The 23,677-nt window shown below is 41.4% G+C and overlaps 1 protein-coding gene across 3 annotated transcripts in view; it reads right to left on the bottom strand.

The window, feature by feature from the left end:
* Window positions 1-23,455, bottom strand: part of LOC134615992 (SLIT-ROBO Rho GTPase-activating protein 1-like) — a 42,034-nt gene extending 18,579 nt beyond the window's left edge. For all 3 annotated transcript variants that reach the window (XM_063460735.1, XM_063460737.1, XM_063460738.1), the window contains exons 1-5: window positions 23,254-23,455; window positions 8,988-9,183; window positions 6,705-6,759; window positions 3,292-3,399; window positions 496-558 (exon numbers count right to left, since the gene is read on the bottom strand). In XM_063460735.1, coding sequence (XP_063316805.1) covers window positions 496-558; window positions 3,292-3,399; window positions 6,705-6,759; window positions 8,988-9,183; window positions 23,254-23,320 — 489 coding nt within the window. In that variant the 5' untranslated portion in view covers window positions 23,321-23,455. The remainder of the gene's footprint in view (window positions 1-495; window positions 559-3,291; window positions 3,400-6,704; window positions 6,760-8,987; window positions 9,184-23,253) is intronic.
* Between the last annotated feature and the right edge of the window lie 222 nt (window positions 23,456-23,677).

Here is a 23,677-nt window from a genome sequence, read left to right as displayed (position 1 = left end):
GCAAAATCACAACAACAGTTGCCTTCAGTGCAACCAGGCTCAAAGAGGGGCAGCCATCTGCTGTGACTGGTTGGGGGTGATGGCAAATGTTTTGGAGTGACTAGGAAATCAGGAAGGGGGTAAATACTTTTTCACAGTGCTGAAGATGCAGAGGTGGGAGGGGCAGTTAGTGAGCCAACAAAAGACTGTCAGACACTTGCTGTTAGTGTATTTAATGTGTCATTTTTGTGCATGATTATTGTGCAACCCATTATTGAGGAATGACCCCAACACCAGCTATAACAGCTTTAAAAACCTGATTGAAATTTTACAAGAATCCTTCCTTGGTCTTGTTTTTTACTGCTTTATTACCTGATTAACTGCAGATGAATGAAATGTTTAGAAGTGCATTCTTTTCTTGTTGCATTTGTAGACCACATAAAAATGTGTTTAACACTAACACATTAAAAAACTTGTGTCTTAAAGCCTTGGAAGAATAACTTATGTTCCACTTACGGTGTAAAGCTCATTCAGAAGCTTCATGAGGTCTTCCTGAAGCTGGAAGAGGATCTCTTTACTCTAAAGCACACAAATGAGAAGAGAAACCTGTTACCAGCATATTCTCAAATAAAGGCATTCACAGTGGGTTACCAACAGATTTATGCACCATTTTAGAATTTTCTCTTTATACAATGACACTTACAGGAAACAATCCTCTAACAACTCACATCTTTTTGTCCTGAATGATCACAACATTAACAAGCATAAGAAGGGCCCTGCCTATGTTTGAACCCGGGACCCTTTTGTTGTACTAAGTGCCAAGCCAGACGCATTATAGGTCGTTTGGATTTTTCTCTGTGTGAAAAGAAACCAAACCACAAGGAGAAAGCTACAAGTGTACAAACTCATCAACCGATTTGGACCAGAGTAAACAAACTTAATGCATTTTAACTCCTACACCCAGAACAACAAATCCTCCGGACTTTGAGGTGATAATACTCCTTTCATCCACTTCACACTCAAATACAAGCGGAGGTCACAACTGAGAGGTGATCCTGAGGCCACCAAAATGGAAAATTCTTAACAGAATCTATGTTTTATTTTATAAGTAGCTTCTCTGAGCTCCTTTATAACTTTGCTAAAGAAAGTACTGTATAAATTTATTATTATATTTTATAAATAGCCTAGTTTTGACTGCTGTAATTATTAATGCTTAAATCACTTAATTTTTAAGGTTAAACATTTAAAAATTCACTTTTCCCGTGATGCAGCTGCTTTTTATAGTTTTTCAGAGAACAGCTGCCTAATCACATTGTCATTTTATAAATTGTTAATATAAACTACGGATTATAGAAGTGGCTCTAAGCACAAGTACCTCAGTACTGTGCTCGAGTACAGCACTAAAGTACCATTAATGTATTTTTACAGTGCTGGAAACCATCCGTGTGCGCAGACCTCTGGGGTTGTTATTTTTTCATACGGCTTCTTTAAGTCGAAGAGTTGATTTTAATGAAAAGTAAAGGCAGTATTCCCCTGAGCTCTGCTGGAGTTTGGCAAATTAAACACACACACACACACACACACACACACACACACACACTGGTGTACTTTTACCCACCTCCAACTTTAGCTCGCCGTGTTCATTATTAATCTCGCTTCCGGCTCGTCTTTTATTCATGCTAACTAAAGTGCAGCTACTGCCAGCAGCTATAAACAGCAAGACCTCCATCACATCGCCGCGTCCTCTCAGAAACTCTCCTCTGAAGAGGAAGAGACAGACGGCTGAGTGGCCATGACAACGCCGACAGCCCTGTGGCCATGGCGACAAGCTCAACTGATCTTTTCTCAGCGGGCGCTATGGGAATGGGATTCATCCATCCTGGGATTCCTCAGTCATTTAGCATAATGTAATATTAATGCTGCCACATAGCTCCTTCCCAAACTGCTCGGCTGTTTAATGCATGAGACAGAAATCCAGTCTGAGAGCGGGCAGCGGAGCGCGGCTTGTTTCATTTATGAATTCATTTGTTTGTGTGTGGTCAGATTCATTTATATATCTGCTGCTGTTCAGCCTGCCTGATGGATAACCACTGTTTCTGTGCAGGGGCACACACACAGTTGAGGGAGAGGCGCTCAGAACCTTTGCTTAAAGCAGCTGCTAATCAATATTCTGATGGCAATAAAGTATGAGCTGACGTGATGAACCTAATGAGAATGAACAGCTGAGCTGAGTTTCAGCTTGTTTTTTTGCTCTCAGACTCTGAGTTTGCTGTTTTACTTCTATTTTTTCTTCTGATAGTGTCTCAAAAACGTTCCTAAAGGCAACTAGAGTGCATCAGTTTAAAAGTTGCACGAAATTTTGACCTAAAAGTCCTTTGATATTAAGGAAATGTAGCAATTACAGAAACATTCAAAGGAAAAACTCTTTTTTTGGACAACGTTTGAGTGAGATGGAGACAGGTGGATAGGCAAGGAGATAGTGAAAGTACCGGGGTCAAACGTTCAAAGTAACTGACAGTGCACAAGGCGGGTGAAGGAGAGAGTGCAGGCAGGGTGGAGTGGGTGGAGACAAGTGTCAGAAGTGATTGGCGACAGAGGGAAAGCAGCGAGAGTGAAAGGAAAGGTTTACAAGATGGTAGTGAGACCTGCTGTGATGTTGGGTTTGAAGACGATGGGACTGACAAAAAGACAGGAGGCTGAAGATGATGAAGACATTAAAATCTTCAATGGGAGTGAGAATGCAAAAATAAATGTGAAGATTTGAGTGGTTTCATCGGAATAATGTAACCACACAAGTCAGCACAACACTAACTTTTGTAGACTTTTCTGTTTTGTTTTTGATACTAACTCAAAAAAAACCTGCTTATTGATCTAATGGTACTTCTTTAACTTTAGCTTAGAAGAATCCACTGTGGTGTTATTGTCACATATTGAATAAAAGTGAAAACTTAAAAGTTTTGTAACAATAATGCAATGTCATAAAGACAGGAAATCGACTTTTCTGGTGCAGCAACAAACCTCATTCTGTCGTATGTAAAAAATATTCCTGCACTGATTTTCATTATTTTTAGATAAATAAGGTTTTTAGGACATATCAACAGAAATATAATTATGAGACCAGGCTACATTAATTTATTTGACAAAGTAAACAAAATTAGTCTAAAGATGCTCCGGAGCAAATACACACAAAGCATTAAAAATAAAGACCTCTGTTCTTTTAGAAGTGGGGAAACCTTTACTAACAGACTAACACATGAAGGATATTTTGTTTGCATAAATATCAAAGTATATAGTGATGATAATCTTGCTCACCCTCTTCAGCAGGCGGGCCGAGTCCTCGCTAATGTGCGTGAGGCGGGTGATGACGTTGTTCAGGTAGAGGTCACTGAGGGTGGCATGGTCCTTACTCTCCCTCCTCACCTGGAAAACAGAGATTGGTATGAAAGAATGTAATAATAATGATAATAATAATAATTAATAACAACAATAATTTACTACTAATAATAATCCTTGGATAATTATACAAGATTCTGAGAACTATTCTATTCAGTGCAAAACTGTAGGTAAAAAGACTGAAAAAGAATAAGTGTATTTAAAAATAAATAAATAAATGTGGTTTTAAAAATTATACAATGCATAAAAGCATTAAGGGCAGACACACATCTTTAGGACATGACTGGACTTAACGGAATGCCATTCCCTATAGAACAGCTATTGCACTCCTTTTTGCCCTCAGGTGCTGTGCTTCCCAGCTGTCTGGAGTTCTACAACGGATCTTCAACATGAGCCTGGAAATGCAGAGAGTCCCATCACTCTGGAAGACATCCTGCCTGGTTCCTGTCCCTAAAAAGATCAACCCGTCGACCCTCGGTGACTACAGGCCAGTGGCTCTGACCTCACATGTCATGAAGACGCTGGAGAGACTCATCCTGAAACATCTGCGTCTGCTGGTGGAGCCTTGGCTGGACCCCCTGCAGTTTGCTTATCAACCTCGCATTGGTGTGGAGGATGCCATCATCTACCTGCTGGACCAGGCTTATTCTCATCTGGACATCGTTGGGAGCACTGTGAGGGTCATGTTCTTTGACTTCTCCAGTGCTTTTAACACGACCAGACCATCACTGCTGGGGAATAAGCTCACGGAAATGCAGGTGGACGCCCCACTGGTAGGTTGGATTACGGACTATTTAACAAATCGACCACAGCATGTCCGACTGAAGAGCTGCCGCTCAGATAACATCCTGAGCAGCACAGGGGCGCCGCAGGGGACTGTCCTATCACCCTTCCTCTTCACTCTCTACACATCTGACTTCAGGTACAAGTCTCAGTCATGTCATCTGCAGAAATTCTCGGATGACTCTGCCATTGTGGGCTGTATCAGGGATGGACAGGAGGAGGAGTACAGGAGTGTGGTGGACAGCTTTGTCGAGTGGTGTGAGCTAAACCACCTACAACTTAACATCACAAAGACAAAGGAACTGATTATGGACTTTAGGAAGCAGACTCCTCCTCCTACCCCTGTCACCATCAGAGGGGCTGATGTGGAGATCGTTGAGGACTACTGGTACCTGGGGGTACACTTGGACTGTAAACTGGACTGGACTAAGAACACCAATGCTCTCTTCAAAAAAGGGCAGAGTCGGCTTTTCCTACTGAGGCGGCTCAGGTCCTTCAATGTTGGTAGGAAAATGCTGACCATGTTCTATCACTCGGTGTTGGAGAGCGTCGTGTTCTTTGCAGCGGTGTGCTGGGGCAGTGGGGTGAAGACAGCTGATGCCAACAGGCTGAACAAACTGATCAGAAAGGCTGGTTCTGTCCTGGGTGTCAGACTTGAGAACCTGGAGGAGGTGTCTGAGAGGAGAATGCTAAAAAAGCTTCTTTCTATCATGGACAACCCCTCCCACCCCATGCACGGCCCCATGATGGCCCATCGGAGCAAACGTAGCAAAAGACTCATTGCCCCAAAATGCAGAACTGACCGCCACAGGAAATCCTTTGTGCCGGTGGCAATAAGACTGTATAACTCTTCCTCACTCTGTAGGTGATTTTTCCTGAGACTATTACCAATGTTATTCTGTTCCCTTCCAGACCGTGCAATATTACCCAAGAGTACTTATTGAATATTTGTTTCATCCCCCCATCATACGCTGCTACTCCCTTTTATTCTATTGCACAGTACTTTGTCACTTTCTAGAATCGCCTGCACTGATAGTTAAGTTATTTATTCACCAGGATATAGTTATGTATATTACTTCGTTAGAGTTATCCGATACTATGTCTTGCACTATCCTACTGTATATTACTGTACACTACTATTCTTATTGTATATATTGTATATCTTATTTATCTGTTCCTCTGTCTCTCCTGCTGCTTTGAGCATGTACATGACAAAAGAATTTCCCTCGGGATAAATAAAGTTGTTCTTATTCTTATTCTTATTTACAGCAGATGAGAGTTCTGATGGTCCTCGGGGAAGAAGCTGTTTTTAGGTTCGGCTCTTTATGTATCTGTACTGTCTGGTCTGCCTGGAGGCAGCAGGTTGAACAAGTGCAGTCCAGGGCGGGAAAGGTTTTGCATTATTTTCTTTGCCCTGCTGAGATACAGAGAGCTGGAGATGTCCTCTAGAAAGGGCAGCGGGCAGCTGATGCTTCTCTGGGTGGTGCTGATAAACCTCTGCTGTTACCACACTGTGATGCAGTACACTCTCAAAGTGGAGCGTTGGAAGGCCACCAACAGTTTCTCCCTCTGTGTAGTTCCTTCAGAGCATTCTCAGTAAACCTGGTCTCTGATGGGATTACTGCTGATTCTCCACGATGTTGGTTCCCATGAATTTAAGGAGGAAACCCTCCTGACGTAGAAGAGAGCTAGCAACACCCAGATAGCTCTCTGTATGCTGACTCACCTCCACATATGAATCAAACTTTTTTGGAGGTTTCATCCTGTTAAAAAGGAGTTTTTCCTCCCCACTGTTTCCAAGTGCTTGCTCAAACAGGACTGCCTGATTGTTGAGGTTTCTCTCTATTATTTAAGTTCTTTACAATAGTCTCTTGAGGCAACTGCTGTTGTGATTTGGTGTTATAAAAATATAACTGAACTAAATTAAATATGTGTACAAGGCGTAGAGGAGAGGACTCAGCACACAGCTCTGAGGAGAGCCAGTGCTAAGTGTGATGGTGGCCAACATTCACCGTTTGTGGATGGTTGGTAAGGAAGTCTTTAATCCCAGTACAGATGGGGGCGAGGGGTCTAGGTCACATATTTTACCAACCAAATATACAAGACGATTGTGGTGAAGGTGGAAGAGCATTCCAGGATAATTTCCTGGGTATTCAAAATGGCTCAATGAAATCTGGAGGGCTGTTTGGTGTATGAGCTCACTCATGCAGGTCAAAGTTAAGAGGGAGGCAGTTTTTGATGTATTGAGATACAAGTCTCTCCAGACATTTCATGACTACTGATATAAGTGCTATTGGTCTGTACTCATTTAGACTGTTGATGGCTCGTCTCTCTGGGACAGGAATTGGGAACGTGTCAAGGAAAGATTGAAAGGATTGAATAAAACCTCTAATAGTTGGTGAGCACAAGCTTCAGCCACTTTGCTAAGTACAAGATCGAATGCAACAGCTTTTCTTACATTTACCATCTTAAGCACATGCCTCATTGTATATTCATAGCTCATAGATTTCAAAAAGACTTTGAGGAGATTCACAAAACCATAAACTAACCTGATTTAACAGCAAATACCAACAGTTGACTGGTGAGAGCAGATTCTGGTCCTTTCTGGAAGAGTGAAAGTGAGAGATGCCTTAAACATAGCAAAAACACTAATTTATACAACTTATATGTGGATGATTAAAACTGTGTGGAGAGGACCATTTAGATAAAAGATAAATGCATTTGAGTTCAAGCCCTTAATATCCACTGTTGGCCTTTTCTTTTCCCTTAAGTAGCTATCCTATCCTTCATTGACAGATAGTAAAGGTTTGAACAAACTCCCTGGTAAACACATATATTAGGTCAGTGGTTCCCAAACTTTTTTTGTTTTACAAGAAAAATGTTCGCGCCCCCCCCCCACCACCCGCAAAAAGACATCCTCCAACCACACACACACCCATATTTTGTTTTCAAACTCCATTGCGGTTTATTTCACACCTCAAACATTTAGTAAACAATTAAGCGAATACAAGTAAACTGCAATAAATTACAGGTAGTAATAAAATAATCTCCAAACTCTTTTATGCTACGTCCACACTTAAACGGGTATTTTTGAAAACGCAGCTGTTTCTATGCGTTTGGACCTTTCGTCCACATGTAAACGGCGTTTCCAATCACCGAAAACGGAGATTTTTTTTAAAACGCTGTTTTTTGCGCTTACTTGTGGACGAGGAATACAGAGTTCGTCACGCAACGTCAAAGGTATGTGCCTTTTTTCACGTCACGCTGTGCGCCACGTTATTGTTTACACTACATGAATTTCTACAATGGCAGATAGAGACAAAATACTGCTACTGTTACTCTGACTATCTTCAGGTTTTACACGCTTACATATACACACGCAGTTACTGTCCCTCCATTTAGAAAGGCAGAGGCGTGTAGTTGTTCTTTCCTGTGTAATAATATTCAACATTGCTATCAATACATTTTTCAAAAAATGCCTCTCTGTGCAAAATGGGTTCAAAAGCATAAACAGCTGTGGGATAATGTTTGTCCGTGATTTGAACCGAGGGAACAAACTGTGGCAGGATGAGCCTGATATTATTTGTATCTCGCTGTAACTTTACTGTATAAAGAGCTAACATCTCCAAAATGTCAGGAGTAGTTAGTCATTACAACAAGTGTTTGTGAACTAAAAATCAAGAATGTGGGATACTGTTTGTCCGTGATTTGGAGAGCCCAGTGCGTGCTCTCGACGCAAGGGAAACTGATTCTGTCGCAGAGACCTACCTCGGCACTTGTGAAGGTGAAGCCAAAGGGAAGATATGCTTCGCCATATTTTCTAGTATTTGGCTTGGAAGGAAGTTGGTTTGGAAACATATTCAGCGATGCTTCATCTCCTGCTTTGTGTTTGTGTGGGAGCCCCGTCAAAAACCTGTCCATTATGCTAGCACTGTCCAAGCGTTCTTTTTTTTTCTACCACGCCCCCCCCTGCAATGGCTCAGCGCCCCCCCTAGGGGGCGGGGCCCACACTTTGGGAACCTCTGTATTAGGTAATACTGAGAAATGCTTTAAGCTTTTAAATAAATAATGATTTACATTATTTGCACCAATCTGTTTCTGATGTGAAATAAAAAATTTTAAAGATATTTTGTGCTTCATTTTATGTAATTTTCTATCAACATTCAGCCTGTATTTGAATGCAAAATTCAGAATCGAATTTTAACTTTATTTATATCATTACATCATTACTTTATTCACGACCTAAATGTATAATGTCCAAATACCCAGGGGCCGATGTATGTTATAGTATAGTAAATATTGAAGCAATTTATCTGCAAAATAATAACTAACTATGTGGTCAATCTTATTCTGGAGGGGCAAGAGCTTTAGCTACAATGCTAATAGAGGCTATCAGGCTTTTTAAAAAGCCTACTTACAACACTTTTCTCCATAGTTTTAAATGTTTCTTATTGATGTGACGTGCTATAAGGGATTATTAAAATGAATTAAAATGAATAAACTTGACTAATATCTTTGGTTCAAAGAAACATGGCAAAGTGCTTAGCTTAAGCTTAGGCTAACAGCTAGCGATAACCAACTCAGTTTTAAAGCTCCAAAAGTCATAAATAATGAATATTTATGTTAAAGTAAATCCCTGATATGTCCCCTTTCAGTAAATACATTTTTTGTGTGTTTCAGCAACTGCAATTTAATCATTTCTAATCTTTGTTTTTACTAAAAGATGAAAAAATATCACTTTTAAATCAGAATCAGTTTAATCTATTTAATACACAAATATGTGCCCCCCGAAACATGCAAACATGCATGCATACTCAGGTAAGCAGGCCTACTTGTATTGCTGATGATCTTTCGTGCTGCGTGTTTTGGCCATGAACCTCTCGGCTAGCTTCTCCAGGTTTCTCGAATACTCTGTTTCGATTTCGGCCTTCTTCCTGAAGAAATCCTGGAGGTCCTGAAGCAGCTGGACCCGCATCTCTGTCTGCTGCTCCAGACAGCGCTGCTGCTCCACCAACTGGGTCCGCACATCTGCACACAGATAATTAAAAAAACAAAGATACTTAACAAATATTTGTTTTCGTAATCGTTTCTGTCCGCTGGTAAGTTAGACCTAGTTGTGTGGAAAATTCATAAATATATATTAATACTAAATACACCTACACACCAAAATGACGCTTGAGACTTGGCGACTCTTCTAGAGTTTTACAGATTAAAAAGAAATCTGTAGGATACCCTTCTTTTTCTCAAAATTAAAAACATATCAGAGTGATGCTGATGTGGTGCAGTTGTTACATCATGTTGTTTCTGTTGACTGACTTTATATAAATAAAAATATAATAAATATAAATACATATGTGAACAAAGGTCTGACTCTTCACATCCTTCACATTTAAAATAATCAGACATTCAAAGACCGGAACTGTTGATGCTGAGATAAAGCACCATTTATTTTAAATAATAAACACATGCAGTGTCCAGGAATTAAGCTAAACTGAAAATAAAGGTTGCAGTGATTAACTGGAGATTGCCTGAACTCCAGAGCAATGTCTGCAGAGACCTAGACGTGAGATCAAAGATTGCATCATCCTGCTCCAACCACATCCTCCATGTAGCATCATCTGCCTTAACCTGCTCTGCACACTGATTCAAGCCGCTGGATGGGGCAGACTCAAACTAAGGAGTATCACACTGAAACCATCATATATTTTACATAAATTTATCTTGCACCATGTCACTCCTGATTCAGAGTTTAATATGCAGATTATATTCTATACTTACTGTAGTAAATGCTTTAAAATGGTTTCAGTGATGGTAAATTTGATCACAGATTTGTCAGTCTACCAGCCACATATGTCACTGAACTAGAAGTGATATACTACTGACCCCACTTTGACCTTGGGACTGATACAAGCAGTCTGAACACAACTTCAAAAGAGAAAATCGTGCTCCCAGGAGGACATGAGCACACCAAGACGTGAACAGGCCGGATTTAAATAGACAGGCACTGGGTAGCAGCTGCTTAATGATCATCTAATCAGTTAATTTGGTCAACAGAGAGGCAACCACTGAGAGACATCTCATTTTTTTTTTATCCCTTTCATTAAAGAGAATGATTTAAAAGTGTACAATGCACTTGCTCTTTTTTTGTAAGCTCAGCTGCTGATAACCAGGCATCCCTGGCTCATTTCAGCTTGGATTTCCAGGAAATTGCTTGTAGTTGTGGTTGTCCTCAATATCGTTCAGCTGCCCCTGCAACAGTTCTTTCAGCACTGTCTACTGAACGCTCTCTTTAAAAGTGGGACTCACTGGAGAGGCAGCTCGTTATTGCTTTATTGTTTATTTGCCACAAAGTGGGCCTGTATTTGCAGAGGAACGCCTTTTATATGTTATTAATGTTATTAAGAGAACAGATTTCTCCTGCAGTGAAAGAACAAAGTCTATCGCTTAGTGCACAAGTGTATTTAAAACGAATCGTTAAACTAATCGAGGCGACCGCTACAGTCAAGATAATGAGTTTAATTGATAGGTCTGGTTCTGGTTTAACATGCTAAACTGCAGTATTGATTAACTTTTAATTAACATTGCTTAGTGTTCCTCTTCTTCCTCATCTTCACTCTCTTTGTCTGTTCTACCTCGTGCAACTGCTGATGAAGATGATGACCATTTTTCCTCTGAGGAGTCACCTTGGACGACATCCTGTGACCGCATTAAAATCACTATACATAAAAACCCACATTGCAAGCACACACAAACACACACTTTGAGTCCTACAGCATGGTAAAGCCTGGCTGCATGCTTCACTGCTCATGCCATTTCAGAGCTCGATCAATCTGCAGCAGCAGGAAGAGCGAGCACAGAATACACAGTAACTCCACCTGTCTCTCTCACACACACAAAACACGCACACCAATCCCAGGGCTCTCTATCCACTCCAATACCTGTTGTCTTGGCAACCACACACTGTGTGTGAACCATGTGATGAGGAAGGTGAAGACAAGAGCCTGCATCTGCCGCATCGACACACACACACCCACACACACACACACACACACACACACACACACACACACACACACAGGGGTGGAGAGTTTTATAGACTGACCAGTTTTCTGTGGAAATCCATAAAAACATGTGCAGCAAGCAGTGTGTGTGTGTGTGTGTGTGTGTGTGTGTGTGTGTGTATTGATTCTGGCATTGTTTGCTGTTGTTTGCTTACTAATTTAAAATGGCTGCCATCTCACGCTGCTCTCACACATTGTGTTGAGCCGCAACAATTTCATATGAATGAATGTCTGCTCCACTGCTCCGAAGCTGCTTCACATCTTACCCCGGGCAAGGGGGAGAACACTCTGTTCTGATTGGCCCAACGGATCAGCGGTTTAATTACTTCTCTAAGTTGGTGTCGATGCCACGTTCAGTATGTATCCTTTAAACGCTAATTATGAGCAGCCGAGTGGAGAAGAAAGGTCTCTAATGTGCTATTCCGGGTCTAAGACATCGGAAGTGTGGCGACGGGGAAACAAGCTGCTACTGAAAACCATAAATGGTTTCATAATAATGAAAACATATTAGATTCTGGTCTGTTATGTGGATTCATGTCTGACTCCAGAAGGGGGCCACAATTTCCTGCTTCCAGATGATTTTATCCAGCACTGGATTTTAGAATTTCACTTTCATGGAAGTTTTTTCAAATGGAATTCCAGGATTTCTGGGCAACGAGGGGAGACCCAGGAAGTGTTGGAGGGATTATACATCTATCCTGGACTGGAAACAGGAAGAAGCAGATGTGGATTATGCTGAAGAGAATATTTTAAGAAGCCTGCTGCCATTATAACTTTGGATATGTGGAAGATCATATGATGCTAAGACTCATATCAGATTATCTATGCTAATCTTGGGTTCCTGGTTTCAAAAATAATGTCTATTTTGTTCCATCATGTCACGTTTTTTCACAAGTGGCAATTCTAAACACGGTCCACATTTCACTAGCTGGGACCACATTCTCATTTTAGGTTTGACAGCATTTCTAGTAGGTGATGGCGGATGGCTTGAATAGAGACTGAGGTTTGAGGAAGCCCTCAGAGGGGACTGGCAGTGTCTCCCAGGCCAGACAGATCCCCAGAGAGGGCATCCCCTAGAACAGGGGCGTCCAATTCCAGTCCTCAAGAGCTACTGTCCAGCAGCTTTTTAATGCATCTTTGTTCCGACACACCTGAATCAAATGAATGGCTTGTTACCAGGCCTTGTTGCCAAACTTGATGGCATGCTGAAGAGGTGATCCAATCATTTGACTCAGCTGTGCTGACAGTAGCTCTCGAGGACTGGAGTTGGACACCCCTGCCCTAGAAGCAGTAATGCCTGTATGTTACAAAGGTCGAAGACTGTTGCAAAAAAATATGACTGGCAGGCAGGTTTGCAATGATAAGCAAACCGTTACCTTGATGGGGTGGTCAGGGATTCCATTGAGTGGTGCATGTGTGGGAAAAATTTGGAAGGAATGGCAGGAGAAGAGATCAGAAGAAATTCTGGACGATGACAGACATTGATAGAGGAATAGCGATGCGACTCAACTCTTAACAGAAACTCTGCTGCTGGGTGCATGCTGGGATTTTTGATGCTCCAGGTAATGACTCACGGCTTGTGAAGAAGTGTGAGTTTGTCTTGAAGTAGTTGTCCTGAATGACTGTGTCCAGGAGAGAGGGTTTACGTGATGCTAGTGAAAGCATTTGAGAAGTGAAGGTATGCCTTGAGGAATTATGCGCAGTGTGGAGTCCGGATCTCCTAAAAAGAGGCGCAGCTTTTATTTGTGTGAGAAAGCAAGAAAATAGGGAGCAATGGCAGAGAAACTGACAACGCAGTGCCAAGAAAAGTTTGCTGCTGTTTACTGGAAAGGAGGGATAGTGGAGCAACAAACTGGCAACCCGGTGCCAGTTTGCAAATGATGGACAGATGGCAGAGAAAGAGAAAGTTTGCCCCTCTCTCTTTTAGGACATGTTGTAACTGGGCTACTGTCCAGCCTGAAACCTTAATGGACGGATATTTTCAAGTTTCGAGTTTGTCCTCTTTCACTCGAGTTTCTTGTTTGAGATTTGAATCTGCCAAAGGAAGCGACTGAGATACTTGGGTTGAGGCTTAGAAAAACCTCTTGGCCCCAGGAACCATTTTCTTATCACAGAGATCATGAGAAGGATATTCTTCCATTCTTTTAAATGGATTTGAATTAAAGTCAATTTTTTTAATGTAGTGCCAAATCACAACAACAGTTCTCAAGGTGTTTTATATTGTAAGGTACAGACTCAACAATAATAAGTCAAACCCCAACAATCAAACGACCCCTTTGACCAGATACTTGGTGACAGTGGGAAGGGAAAACCCTCTATTAACGGGAAGAAACCGCAAGTACAACCAGGCTCAGTTGAATAACTGCAGTCACTTTGCACCTGTGCTAGTTGGTCATTCTGTCCAGTTAAATGAAACCTTTGAAAATATGCAACTATGTGGGGGAAAAAAAAGGGCAGTGTTAGTAGTTATTGTTTATTATGCTATTACACTGACCGGTTTGAAATTTACCATTTTTGAAGCCTCAAACTTGATCAACCTTTTGAAATCAGATGTGACAAACAAGGAGAAACCCAGCGACACTGCACGTTCACACAGCAGCAACTTGTTAATCATACGCCTGCCCCACCATATGATTAGCAAGTCACTACCATATGAGTCACACCGTATGAGTCATACACCGCTTTACTCTATAAATGGGACCACACTTTACAAAAAGAGCATTATTTTGTGTTCAGTAAGACTTGAAACTAGACAGCGCCAGTGCGTTTGATGGGCTACACTCCCATACATCCCACCATATTGCAACTGAAAGAAAAAAAACTGGGTTCTCGCCAGACTGAACATTTTTAAAGGATAGGACTTTTTATTTAGAGGTAAATGTAAGCTGATGCAGTAATTCATTTATAACTGTTTTGTGCAGTCGTACATTGAAATTAGAATATACGACCATACAACCACGTTTCTATCCACTGATTTATAGTAGTAATAATTAATGGCAACGACTGAAATATATAATTAGAAAAAAGGGGTTTTGTGAGTTTCAAGTGGTTGTTGGTAGCTAACTTTAAAAATATAGCCTTTTGAAATCAGATGATTCTTAGTGACAGTTTTATAAATAGAAAGCCAGATTTGATTTAAGAGTTCACAAACAGAGGGACCTTCACAATGTGATAATAAAATATTAAAATAATAAAATCCAACATCCAACTTTGAAAGTTTTAAATACTGCAATATTCAATTTATCCAACAATATTAAAGTTTCATTATTTACTAGTTCGGGTACAGCACAAAACAGGAAATGTTTAAGTTAAGGGTCTATAACATAAATAATATAGATATAAATATAACATCAATAATAAAAATCAAAACTTTTCTGTTATTTTTAAATGTTATCTTTAGTTATATACACTAACATATGTTATCACCATGCACACACTTTCTCGCTACACTCCAACACCAAACACTGAAACATGATGCAGTAATTTTCTTTATTTCATAAATAAAACAAACTGTAGGAGGCTCTTTCTTTGCTCTTCTTGGAAATCCCTTTCACACTTTCCACTGGGATTTCTGATGCCACATCAAAGAGTGCAAACGCTAACTCTGCCTCCAAAATGATGTGAGACTGTGTCTTTACACAAACATGCATCAAAGGCAGTGATACGATCTTTTGTTGAGTTAAAATCCTCCTTGGATTAAAACTTAACTGCGATCAAATTTAAATAATACAGATATTAAACAATATAAAGACACATTCAAGATGAACTATCAATTATTTTTATTTCTGTTGTACCTTTTGTTGAGTTTGAAAGTCAAAATCAGAAACAGTCCTGCTAATTTAACTACACTTCGAACCTCGAATTTTATTGCTCATTTAAAGAATAATTTTTAAACATATACATAATTTTATATGTTCATATTTCTCTAAATCCCACATTCCCCTCTGCAGTCCATCTCAAGCTTTTTACATGAAATTTATTCATGGTCACCTGATTTGCTAGAGGCGCGGCCAAATTTGATAAATTCAGTTTTGATCAACACGTGTACAGAACCCTCTGCTGCACAGCTGAGGCACCTGCAGAATATTTCAAGATTATGTCAAAGTGACTCGATCAGTTAAGAATTGATTAAAACAAGAGGAGCTAAGGTGTTAAATTTGAGCTGTGCACAACCTTTAGCAGCTAACATCTTCACATAGTCTTCTATGTTACACTTCTGCTCTCCTGCTTTGCTTGTTTTCTACTCCAGTCACCTGCCTGCAGTCATATGACATCCTGCTGTGACGAGCAACTTCAATGCCACTCAGTCTCAAGGAAGAAGACCTTACAATGTAGAACGTGGCAACTTTCCACCTTTTCAATTCCAAACTCTCCTTTTGCTTTATACATCTATTAACAGAGTTCTTCTACTGCAAATGAACATTGAGGCAATTTACAGTAAATTCCAGGATTCCAACCCTGCAATCCAATCCATGTAAGATTTATTTTCTAAAAGATAACTGTACTTGTTTTTGTGAAAAATGTCTGATATGTGTTTGAAATGTCGGCAGAGCACATTGTCTGCTAATGAGAAGGTTGCTGGTTTGATTCCTGTTAGATAGACCGCAAGCATAGAAAAAAGTGCTTGTATGAATGTGTGTGAATGAGCTTCAAGCGCTCACGTAGAGTATAAGAGCCATTTATAAACAGAAATTTTTTTTAAAAAAAGTATCTAAATTCAACATTAGTTAACAATATTCATTACTTACAAAACCAATCTGTTACACTACTTATTATATTCCTTTCACAGTACTCTGTAATGTGACCTGAAATGCACTGTCACATAATTACCAGTTAAGAATATTAAACTAAAGCTACAGTCCCACACATTGACGTAAATCCGGATCCGAATGAGGACACACAGGATCTTTCGTTTCTTTGAGAGTTTCTTTGAACACAAAGCAAAGCTGAAAACTAGCCCAAAGACACTTCAAAGCGATCGCCACAGAGATTCTACCGTGGAAACAGAGACCGGTACAAATGGAGGCTGCAGGCCTGACTGCTCATCACTGCCTCTGTTATGCTTATTTTATGGTACTGTGGTTGTTTCAGTCTGGGGAGGTTTTTGCCAACAGAGACAAGTTCACAAACATGCTCTGTGCCAGTCCTCCAATATCCCAACTGCATGTTGCTCAACATGGATGAATGTAGAGTTGTTGGCAAGTGGGCAAGAAAAAGGAAAGGTGCGACAGTGGAGTTCACCAGGAATGTGAGACACAGGAAATAAACACCAAAAATAAAAAAGTACAGCATGGAAATTTCAGACAGTGGCTAAAGAGGACATTTTGTTTTTAACTGTTGCTCTCTGTATGTTATAACTACGCTATTCTCCACGGCTGGCTTACAGACCAACAATAGCAGTAGGAAGAGTGGCCCACAGACCAGTCGCAGCACATAGTTCATATACTGCCTCCATCAACAACAGATCTGTCTGCAGGTAGACCAGCAGCCCTTAACTGCCAACACTAAAGCATAATTTAGCTGTTACCTGTTGAAGATCAGGCTCTGGCTGCAGGACTGGGGTCCGCATGCACTCCTTACATCACTCATGCTTTCAAAGCGACCCCCCCCCCTCCTTTTTTTCTTTTTTCAGCATAAGTAACAGCATAATTGTAACTGTAATGTGATTACTGAATTTAGAACAGTACCGTTACACTACCATGTTACTGAAAATGTAATATGACTACAGTAACGCATTACCTTGTAGTGCATTACACCCAACACTGTTAATCAATGAGCAGTGTGGCTATTATTTTGGTGATATTGCAAAAAAAAAAATCAACAAATCCAGATTTGTTCCAAAATTAATCAACATAAGACCAACTACATTAACCCTTTGCATTAAACCACATCATTAAACTTCTTTTAATGTGTAGCGGTAACAGGAAGTGGGCCCCTTTTACGCTTGTGTGGAACGGTACTGATCAGTACTGTGAGGCAGTGAGGCTGCAAAAACAGCCGGACAATGGTAGGAAATTTTGGAAAAACAATGACGGACGTTTCTGAAAAACTGCAGAGAACAATTTAAAGTAATAATAATAATTTAAAAAAAGCCAGACAACCCTGAAGAAAAATCTTTAAAACCAGACAATACCAAAGAAGAAGGTTGCTTGAAGAGAGTATGATAATTAGAAACATTCCCATCTCAGGTTATATCAGGCAACACTGCAACACGAAGTTGTTTTACAAGCAAAGATTTAAAAGGAGGGTACAATCTGGTTTATTCTAAAGAGAAGAACACAAAGTTTCCTGCCATATTAGACAAAGTAAGGCTAAGTGTTGTTTGGATTATTTGCATTTTTGACTATAATCAGTAGATCTAAAAATGAAACACTTCGCGATGAATTAACAAAAATGTCCTAAAGAAGATGTCTGTTTTTCTGTCTGTTTGCTTTCTAGGAATACAAAAAAAATGAGGCTTGCTTTTACAGAAGAGGAGGAGGAGGATTCAAACAGATCCACCGAGGAGGCGAGATTATATAAATGAAACTTCTTGGCTGGGATCACAGTCAACTGAGAGTGAAAGAGGACATCCGCCGTGCGTACCTTTTGATCTCTGAAATGCCTCTTCTTAGAAACCTCCTCGCGTGTCCTCGTAGCACCCCGACGACTAGACTCACCCTCTTTGATCAGACGAGCTACAGTCAGCGCAGAATAACGTAGTAAAACACTGACAAAGGGGAAAGCATGCAGGAGTTACCTAGAGTGTAAAGAATTTGTCTTGTTAAATCTGTGGACTGATTTAATCTGAAAGCTCCCTGGAGCTCGTTTTATTCCTTTTGCACCGGGGATGGCGTGCTCGGGTCATGCACTGTCAGAGGTCAGAGCACAAAACCACAAAATAAGAATGAAATGAATGCATAATTATTGATACATCCATTTTCTTTGTTCAAAGCGACCTTTATTAGAGTAAAAGTCCATTTAAATGCTTCTTAATCGCAAAAAACTTTTACGTTTGTGCATCTACACACCATCAGCGTCATCTTAAATTTAGATTATGGAGTCCTGGATAAAGTTAAGTGAGATTACTTTTTAATCACCTTTGTTGCTCTGCGTTTGTGAGATTAGAGCATGGACGAGATCCCAAACAGCTGAGAATTGAAAAACAAATAAAGTAGAAAAAGACAGGTTTATGGAGAAAAACCTGCCTTTTTAGTTAGTTTATTTAAAATTAGGACTTTGTGTCAAAGAACAGACCTGCATTGACCCACAAGGCTGTCTTTGTCAACAAACAGAACAGAATACAACATATTTTATTAAAAATTCAAGTTTATGTTTGAACACTGAAAAAATCTAAATCTACCAGTCGTCACAGTTTTTTATGGAACAAAATGAAAAAGTACTGCATGTGCCTGCAAACGGTCATGTACAATAAACAATAATAATAATTTTAAAAATAAATCAGCCAAGTGAAATGACTAATTTTAGAAAAAGGGGTGTAAAAGATCTTCATATTTAAAACTGGGCCACAGTAGTCTGAAGGTTGGGAATGGCTTACGTACGTTAAAACGATCTCCAGGGGCTTTATTCACAGTAACAGCCCTTCTCGGTTGGTCTCCTTTCTCATCCAGAAGAGTGTGTTCAGCTTTGGCGAACTGGGTGTTTAACTCACTAGGCTCAAAATGGAGAAAGAAGCTAACAAGTAAATCGAATAAACCCTACTCTGAAAGCTTTGGAGAAGTGATGTGGAAGTAAATTGGTGCATGTGTCTTGACTTAATTTTCTGGTTTCTCTCTACCAGCTTCTCAAACACTGAAGATTTGTTTTGTAACGCAATAAAATGTGAACTATTTTGCTCTCTGAGAATTTGCTATGCGATTTCACCATTCTATACATTTTAGAGACCAAATTACTCCCCTTTCTGTTCCCAGTTGGCTGACTTCCTCTTTCTTGTGTACTTCCTTAAAATGGCCGAAGACATTTTTCAGATGGTTGATGAGGATTTATGAATTATTCTTCAAGAATTATTAATCATGCTGACTTTTATCTATCCTGACCCTTTCTTTGTTAATTTTTATGGAGAAACCTTTTCTGTGCAAAAGTTGCATTCGCATGAGCTTTCATTATGTGCTTCTAAAATCGGAGGCACTTAGACTCGTTTCATGCATCTGTGCAATAATGGCGACCTGGCAGTGAGAAGATCAGGCCAGCTTTAACAGGCGCACTGAAACCCTGAAATGGCCTTTAGGGAGCTATTTGATTGATCATCATTCTGCAGCATGATAATGAGCCTCACCATCCAGCTAGTCATAAAGAACTGAACTACCTTCAGCTACAAAGAGTCCTACTACAGATTTTTCAGGCACTTGTGAGCCATTTTCACACATGAACTCTGGAAAATGGCCGGACAATCTGGTCAATAAAGCCCAAAGTTGTACACAAAACAGGACAGATCCCACTTCATGCTGGTTCTCAACACTGGAAATGCTGAGCATTTTCATTCCAGGCTGTTTTCCAGTCAAATACCTGCTCTATTCTTATTTTACTGCAACTGGACATCACAAGGACTTTGTGCAAGAGAGCTGGGAGGTCAAAAATGGTTTAATGTTCAAACAGACTGTTTAAGAACAGCTTTGGAGTAAGACTGGAATGGCACAAACAGACTAAAAGCTGAGTGTTGTGAGTTCTTCATGTGAAAGATCCAGACACTAACAGTAAGAAACAAAAAAGAGCTAGAAAGAGAAGTAGTACCATCGACATCCTTCTGCACTTTTATACTGTTGTGGTGAAATCTGGGAACCCATTGATTCAGTCTGGTTACTGAGCATCTTGGACTAATAGCCAGTGTTTTGGGACTTCCAGGGCATAAAGATCGCAATCCAAAACACAAAGGTGTAAGCTCTACAAGTAGAAATCTTATTCTTTTGGAACATCAAGTGTGGACATCACCTGTCTGGACCTAAACTTCCTGCCTGTTAATAGTTCAACTCTGAATGCAGAAAAATGTTTTTAAAAGGGTTAAATCCTCATGTGATAGTTGGCAATGCTTTTGATATCTTTTGTCACCACATGGACAGCTTACCTGCATGTACTGAAATCTCGCTCAAGCAAATCAAGACAAACAGCTACAAATACGAAATTTCATGTATCATCTAGAAATTCTGCATATTCTTCCGATTATACAGAGTAAGTGTAGTTCAAAGAGGGTAGGAGGAGGCAGGAGGTTTACGACACCATCTGACCATGTGATGTGCAGTATCAGTGAGGTTGAGCCACCTTCATGTCACACTTAAAGGAACTGCTCGGCCATGAAAACCCATGCAATGAAGCTCCCGGCACACGTTTTTTTTTTGCTGATGTTAATGTCAGAGAAGGTTTAAAACTGCGTAGTTATGGAGTCAGCACAACTCCGCTCTGTAACTTTACCTGGTCTAACATTGGCTGAGCTGCTGTGGTTCCAAAAAAGTTTCGCATTGCAATAACACCACTTATGGTTGATCGTGGCAAACTTATTTCCATACCACTCTTGCCTTTTACAAACATGGCCTGAACTAAACAACACAGAAGCACTGGAGATGCTTTGGCAAAAGGTGTACCCTGCCTCTTGTCTTATTACAGATTGGAGAGGATCTGGTCTTTAAGGACCCTGAACTGAATAAGAGGTTAAGAAAAATGGATGGTTCCTGTCCCTGGAGCTATTTGTACTAAAACTGCTATCTGGGTGGGGATCTCTAACCAACATATTGTCCCTATAAAGTAAACAACATGCTGCTAAAGCTGACATTTTAATACATTCATATCAGCAGTTTTGTATTCCAGACATAGCTCTGTAGATACAGGAAAGTGGATGGTGCCAGAGTATTTACTGAAAGGTTTAAGATCTTTGCACAGATCAAAGAAATCTAATTCTTTAACAATATGCTGAACAGTTTTCTGCCTCTGCTACTGTCTCTTCTATCGCACACTGCCCTGAAAATGCAGAGAGACAAAACTGCTGCAAGCCCTCTGTGCTGACCTGCCGAGCACCTTGAAAAGTGACTTTGTGCCATTATCCTTCAAACCATCCTCACGTTTGCCGTCCTATAAATACAGCATGTGTGAGCATGATGTCAGAAGAACAGGAAGCTCACGCCGTGGTTGTTACCACGACAGCCAGGTTCAAGGACACAGGGGCAGAGTAGTGCTGGATCATCATTAAGAAATTCTCTCACACACACACACACACACACACAGATGAACGTACGTGCACGCTGATCGGGGCCTTTCATTTGGCCCTTCAGAGCATTTAAAGTGAAGAGTCACTTCCTTCCCTCTTCTGTAATTATTCACCTGTCTGCCTGTCTGTATGTAGGTGTGTCTGTCCTGCAGGTATGCAGATGTGAAGTTACTAATCAGCTGCGTGCAGGCGCAGGCAAAAACCCCCCCAAACTTGCAGCCGTTGCAGCAGGAAACACTTTATCTCTGCCTCTCCTCTCCTCCTGCAGAGCTCCTTTTTTCCCTTTCCCCCTCCTTTTTCTCATTAAAACGTTCCTCATCTCGCTCGTTCAGCCAGAGGAAGCGTGACACGCTGGAGATGAGGTGACGGGGTGAGCATGCTCAGTGCAGTTCCAAATATGTATTGTCAGCACTGTGCATAATCTCCACCGCTACCTTTACACCAGGCTCAACTCACCTCAGTGAGTAGACCCCACCTCCCCGGCGGCAGCAGCCACCTCCTGTGTATACATTACACACCACCTCCTGCATCCACCAATCAGGAGGCAGAGCAGGGAGGCAGACTTGGAAAGCACATAGTTACAATGGTGGATCTATACGTTTGGCTCTCGGCAGGAGGCGACAGGGGCGCAGAGATAGTCGGCCGTCCGGAGAAGGAGGAGCAGCGGGGGGCTTTATCCGAGCGGTCATTATGATGCAGGGCATCCCCGAGCGCGTTCTGGCAAGGCGCCAAGGCGAGGGCACACAAACACAAGCATCCACAAACAACACACACAGTCACACACACACACTCCACTCTTGGGGGCTGTAATGGCCACTCTCCATTAAATGTAATCACTCAAAGTCTGTGTCGATTCATTGGAAAAGGTATGAAACACACACACACACACACACACACAGGGTAGAGGCAGGATTCTTGAATGAAGGTGCTTGGATTTTGAACATTTCCAAAGATTCGGCATGTGATTGAGGTGAGAAAGCATGAGCGGCTCCTTTTAAAGCGTGGGCGTAGGTGACAAGTGAAGATGGCAGCCTGAGTGTGAGGAGCCATGTGGAGCTGCACAAAAATGAAATGCTGCTGGCATTTTGCAGGCGTTTGAATGAGGCTGTTAAAAGGTCAGACATTTGGAGGTAAAGAGGAACACACACACAAACACACAGACGTAGACACAGGTGGATTTTGGCTGATCTCCCATCATTCACCCTGCTTGATGAAATGAAAATGAAGCAGCTTGTAAAGAGCTTTTCATAAAAGGTCATTTGACTCGCCCACCCCATCGGAGCAGGGATGGAAGGAGGAAGAGGAGGAGAGGGGGTTGTCCCACAATCATGGCAACCACTATTTAAGAGTTTTTCCCAATCATCACCATCATCACCTGAGCGTGTCCCCGGGGTATCAGGTGCACACACACACACTGCTGCAGTCACAGTCTCAGAGGAATACAAATACCAGACAGCCACTTGCCTCAGGTCTGAGCGTAAAACCACACACACACACGCACACACACACACACACACACACAGTGGGTGAAAAAGATCAAGAGGATCTGCAGAATACATACACCCCTCTTCTTCCTCCTCCTCCTCCTCTCCCCCTCAGGCGCCATGCAGCACTCAGGATGAACCCAGAAATCCTGACGTCTCACGGTGAGGTGTCAGCTCCCCTACAAACACACCCTGCACGGGACTCAATGCATGAGCGGTGAACGTGCTGGCACACAGGTGTGTGTGTGTGAGTTTAACGTGAGCATGCAAAGGTGAGAGAAAAAAGGGTGGGTGTGACTGGGAGATTTAGGTGCAGATGCGCGTGGAGATGTTCACACATGACGAGAAATCAGCTTACCTTTCACATGGCTCTCGTACTCAGCGAGGATTTCTTTGTCCTTCTTGCTTTTGTTTGAGTTTGACATGTCGCCACAGCGCAGGTGACTGACCGGCAGGTAGACAGGAAGAAGAAGAAAAAAACACACACAAGAAGAACAAGAAGAAAATTATTTCCCTCCGCGTGCACCGCCCGAGGCTTCACCCGCAAACATGCTCGGATCCATCCAGTGCCGCAACAACACAGCCAGCAGTGGCCCCGCACCTCTCCACGCTGAGGAGCAGCAGGAGGAGGAGGGGGGGGGGAATCACGCACACTCAGAGAGAAATTACCCACTCGTGACCGCAGACGCTGCTGCCGCCGCGAGGACGAACAACCAGCTGATTAAACCTGGAAAAAAAGAAAAAAAAGAAGCAGCCCGACTTCACCGCGTGCAATCACACTC

Source organism: Pelmatolapia mariae, linkage group LG17 (genome assembly GCF_036321145.2).
Source record: "Pelmatolapia mariae isolate MD_Pm_ZW linkage group LG17, Pm_UMD_F_2, whole genome shotgun sequence".
Taxonomy (NCBI): domain Eukaryota; kingdom Metazoa; phylum Chordata; class Actinopteri; order Cichliformes; family Cichlidae; genus Pelmatolapia; species Pelmatolapia mariae.
Note: the sequence above shows the minus strand (reverse complement) of the source record. Positions and strands in the feature narration are given on the sequence as shown.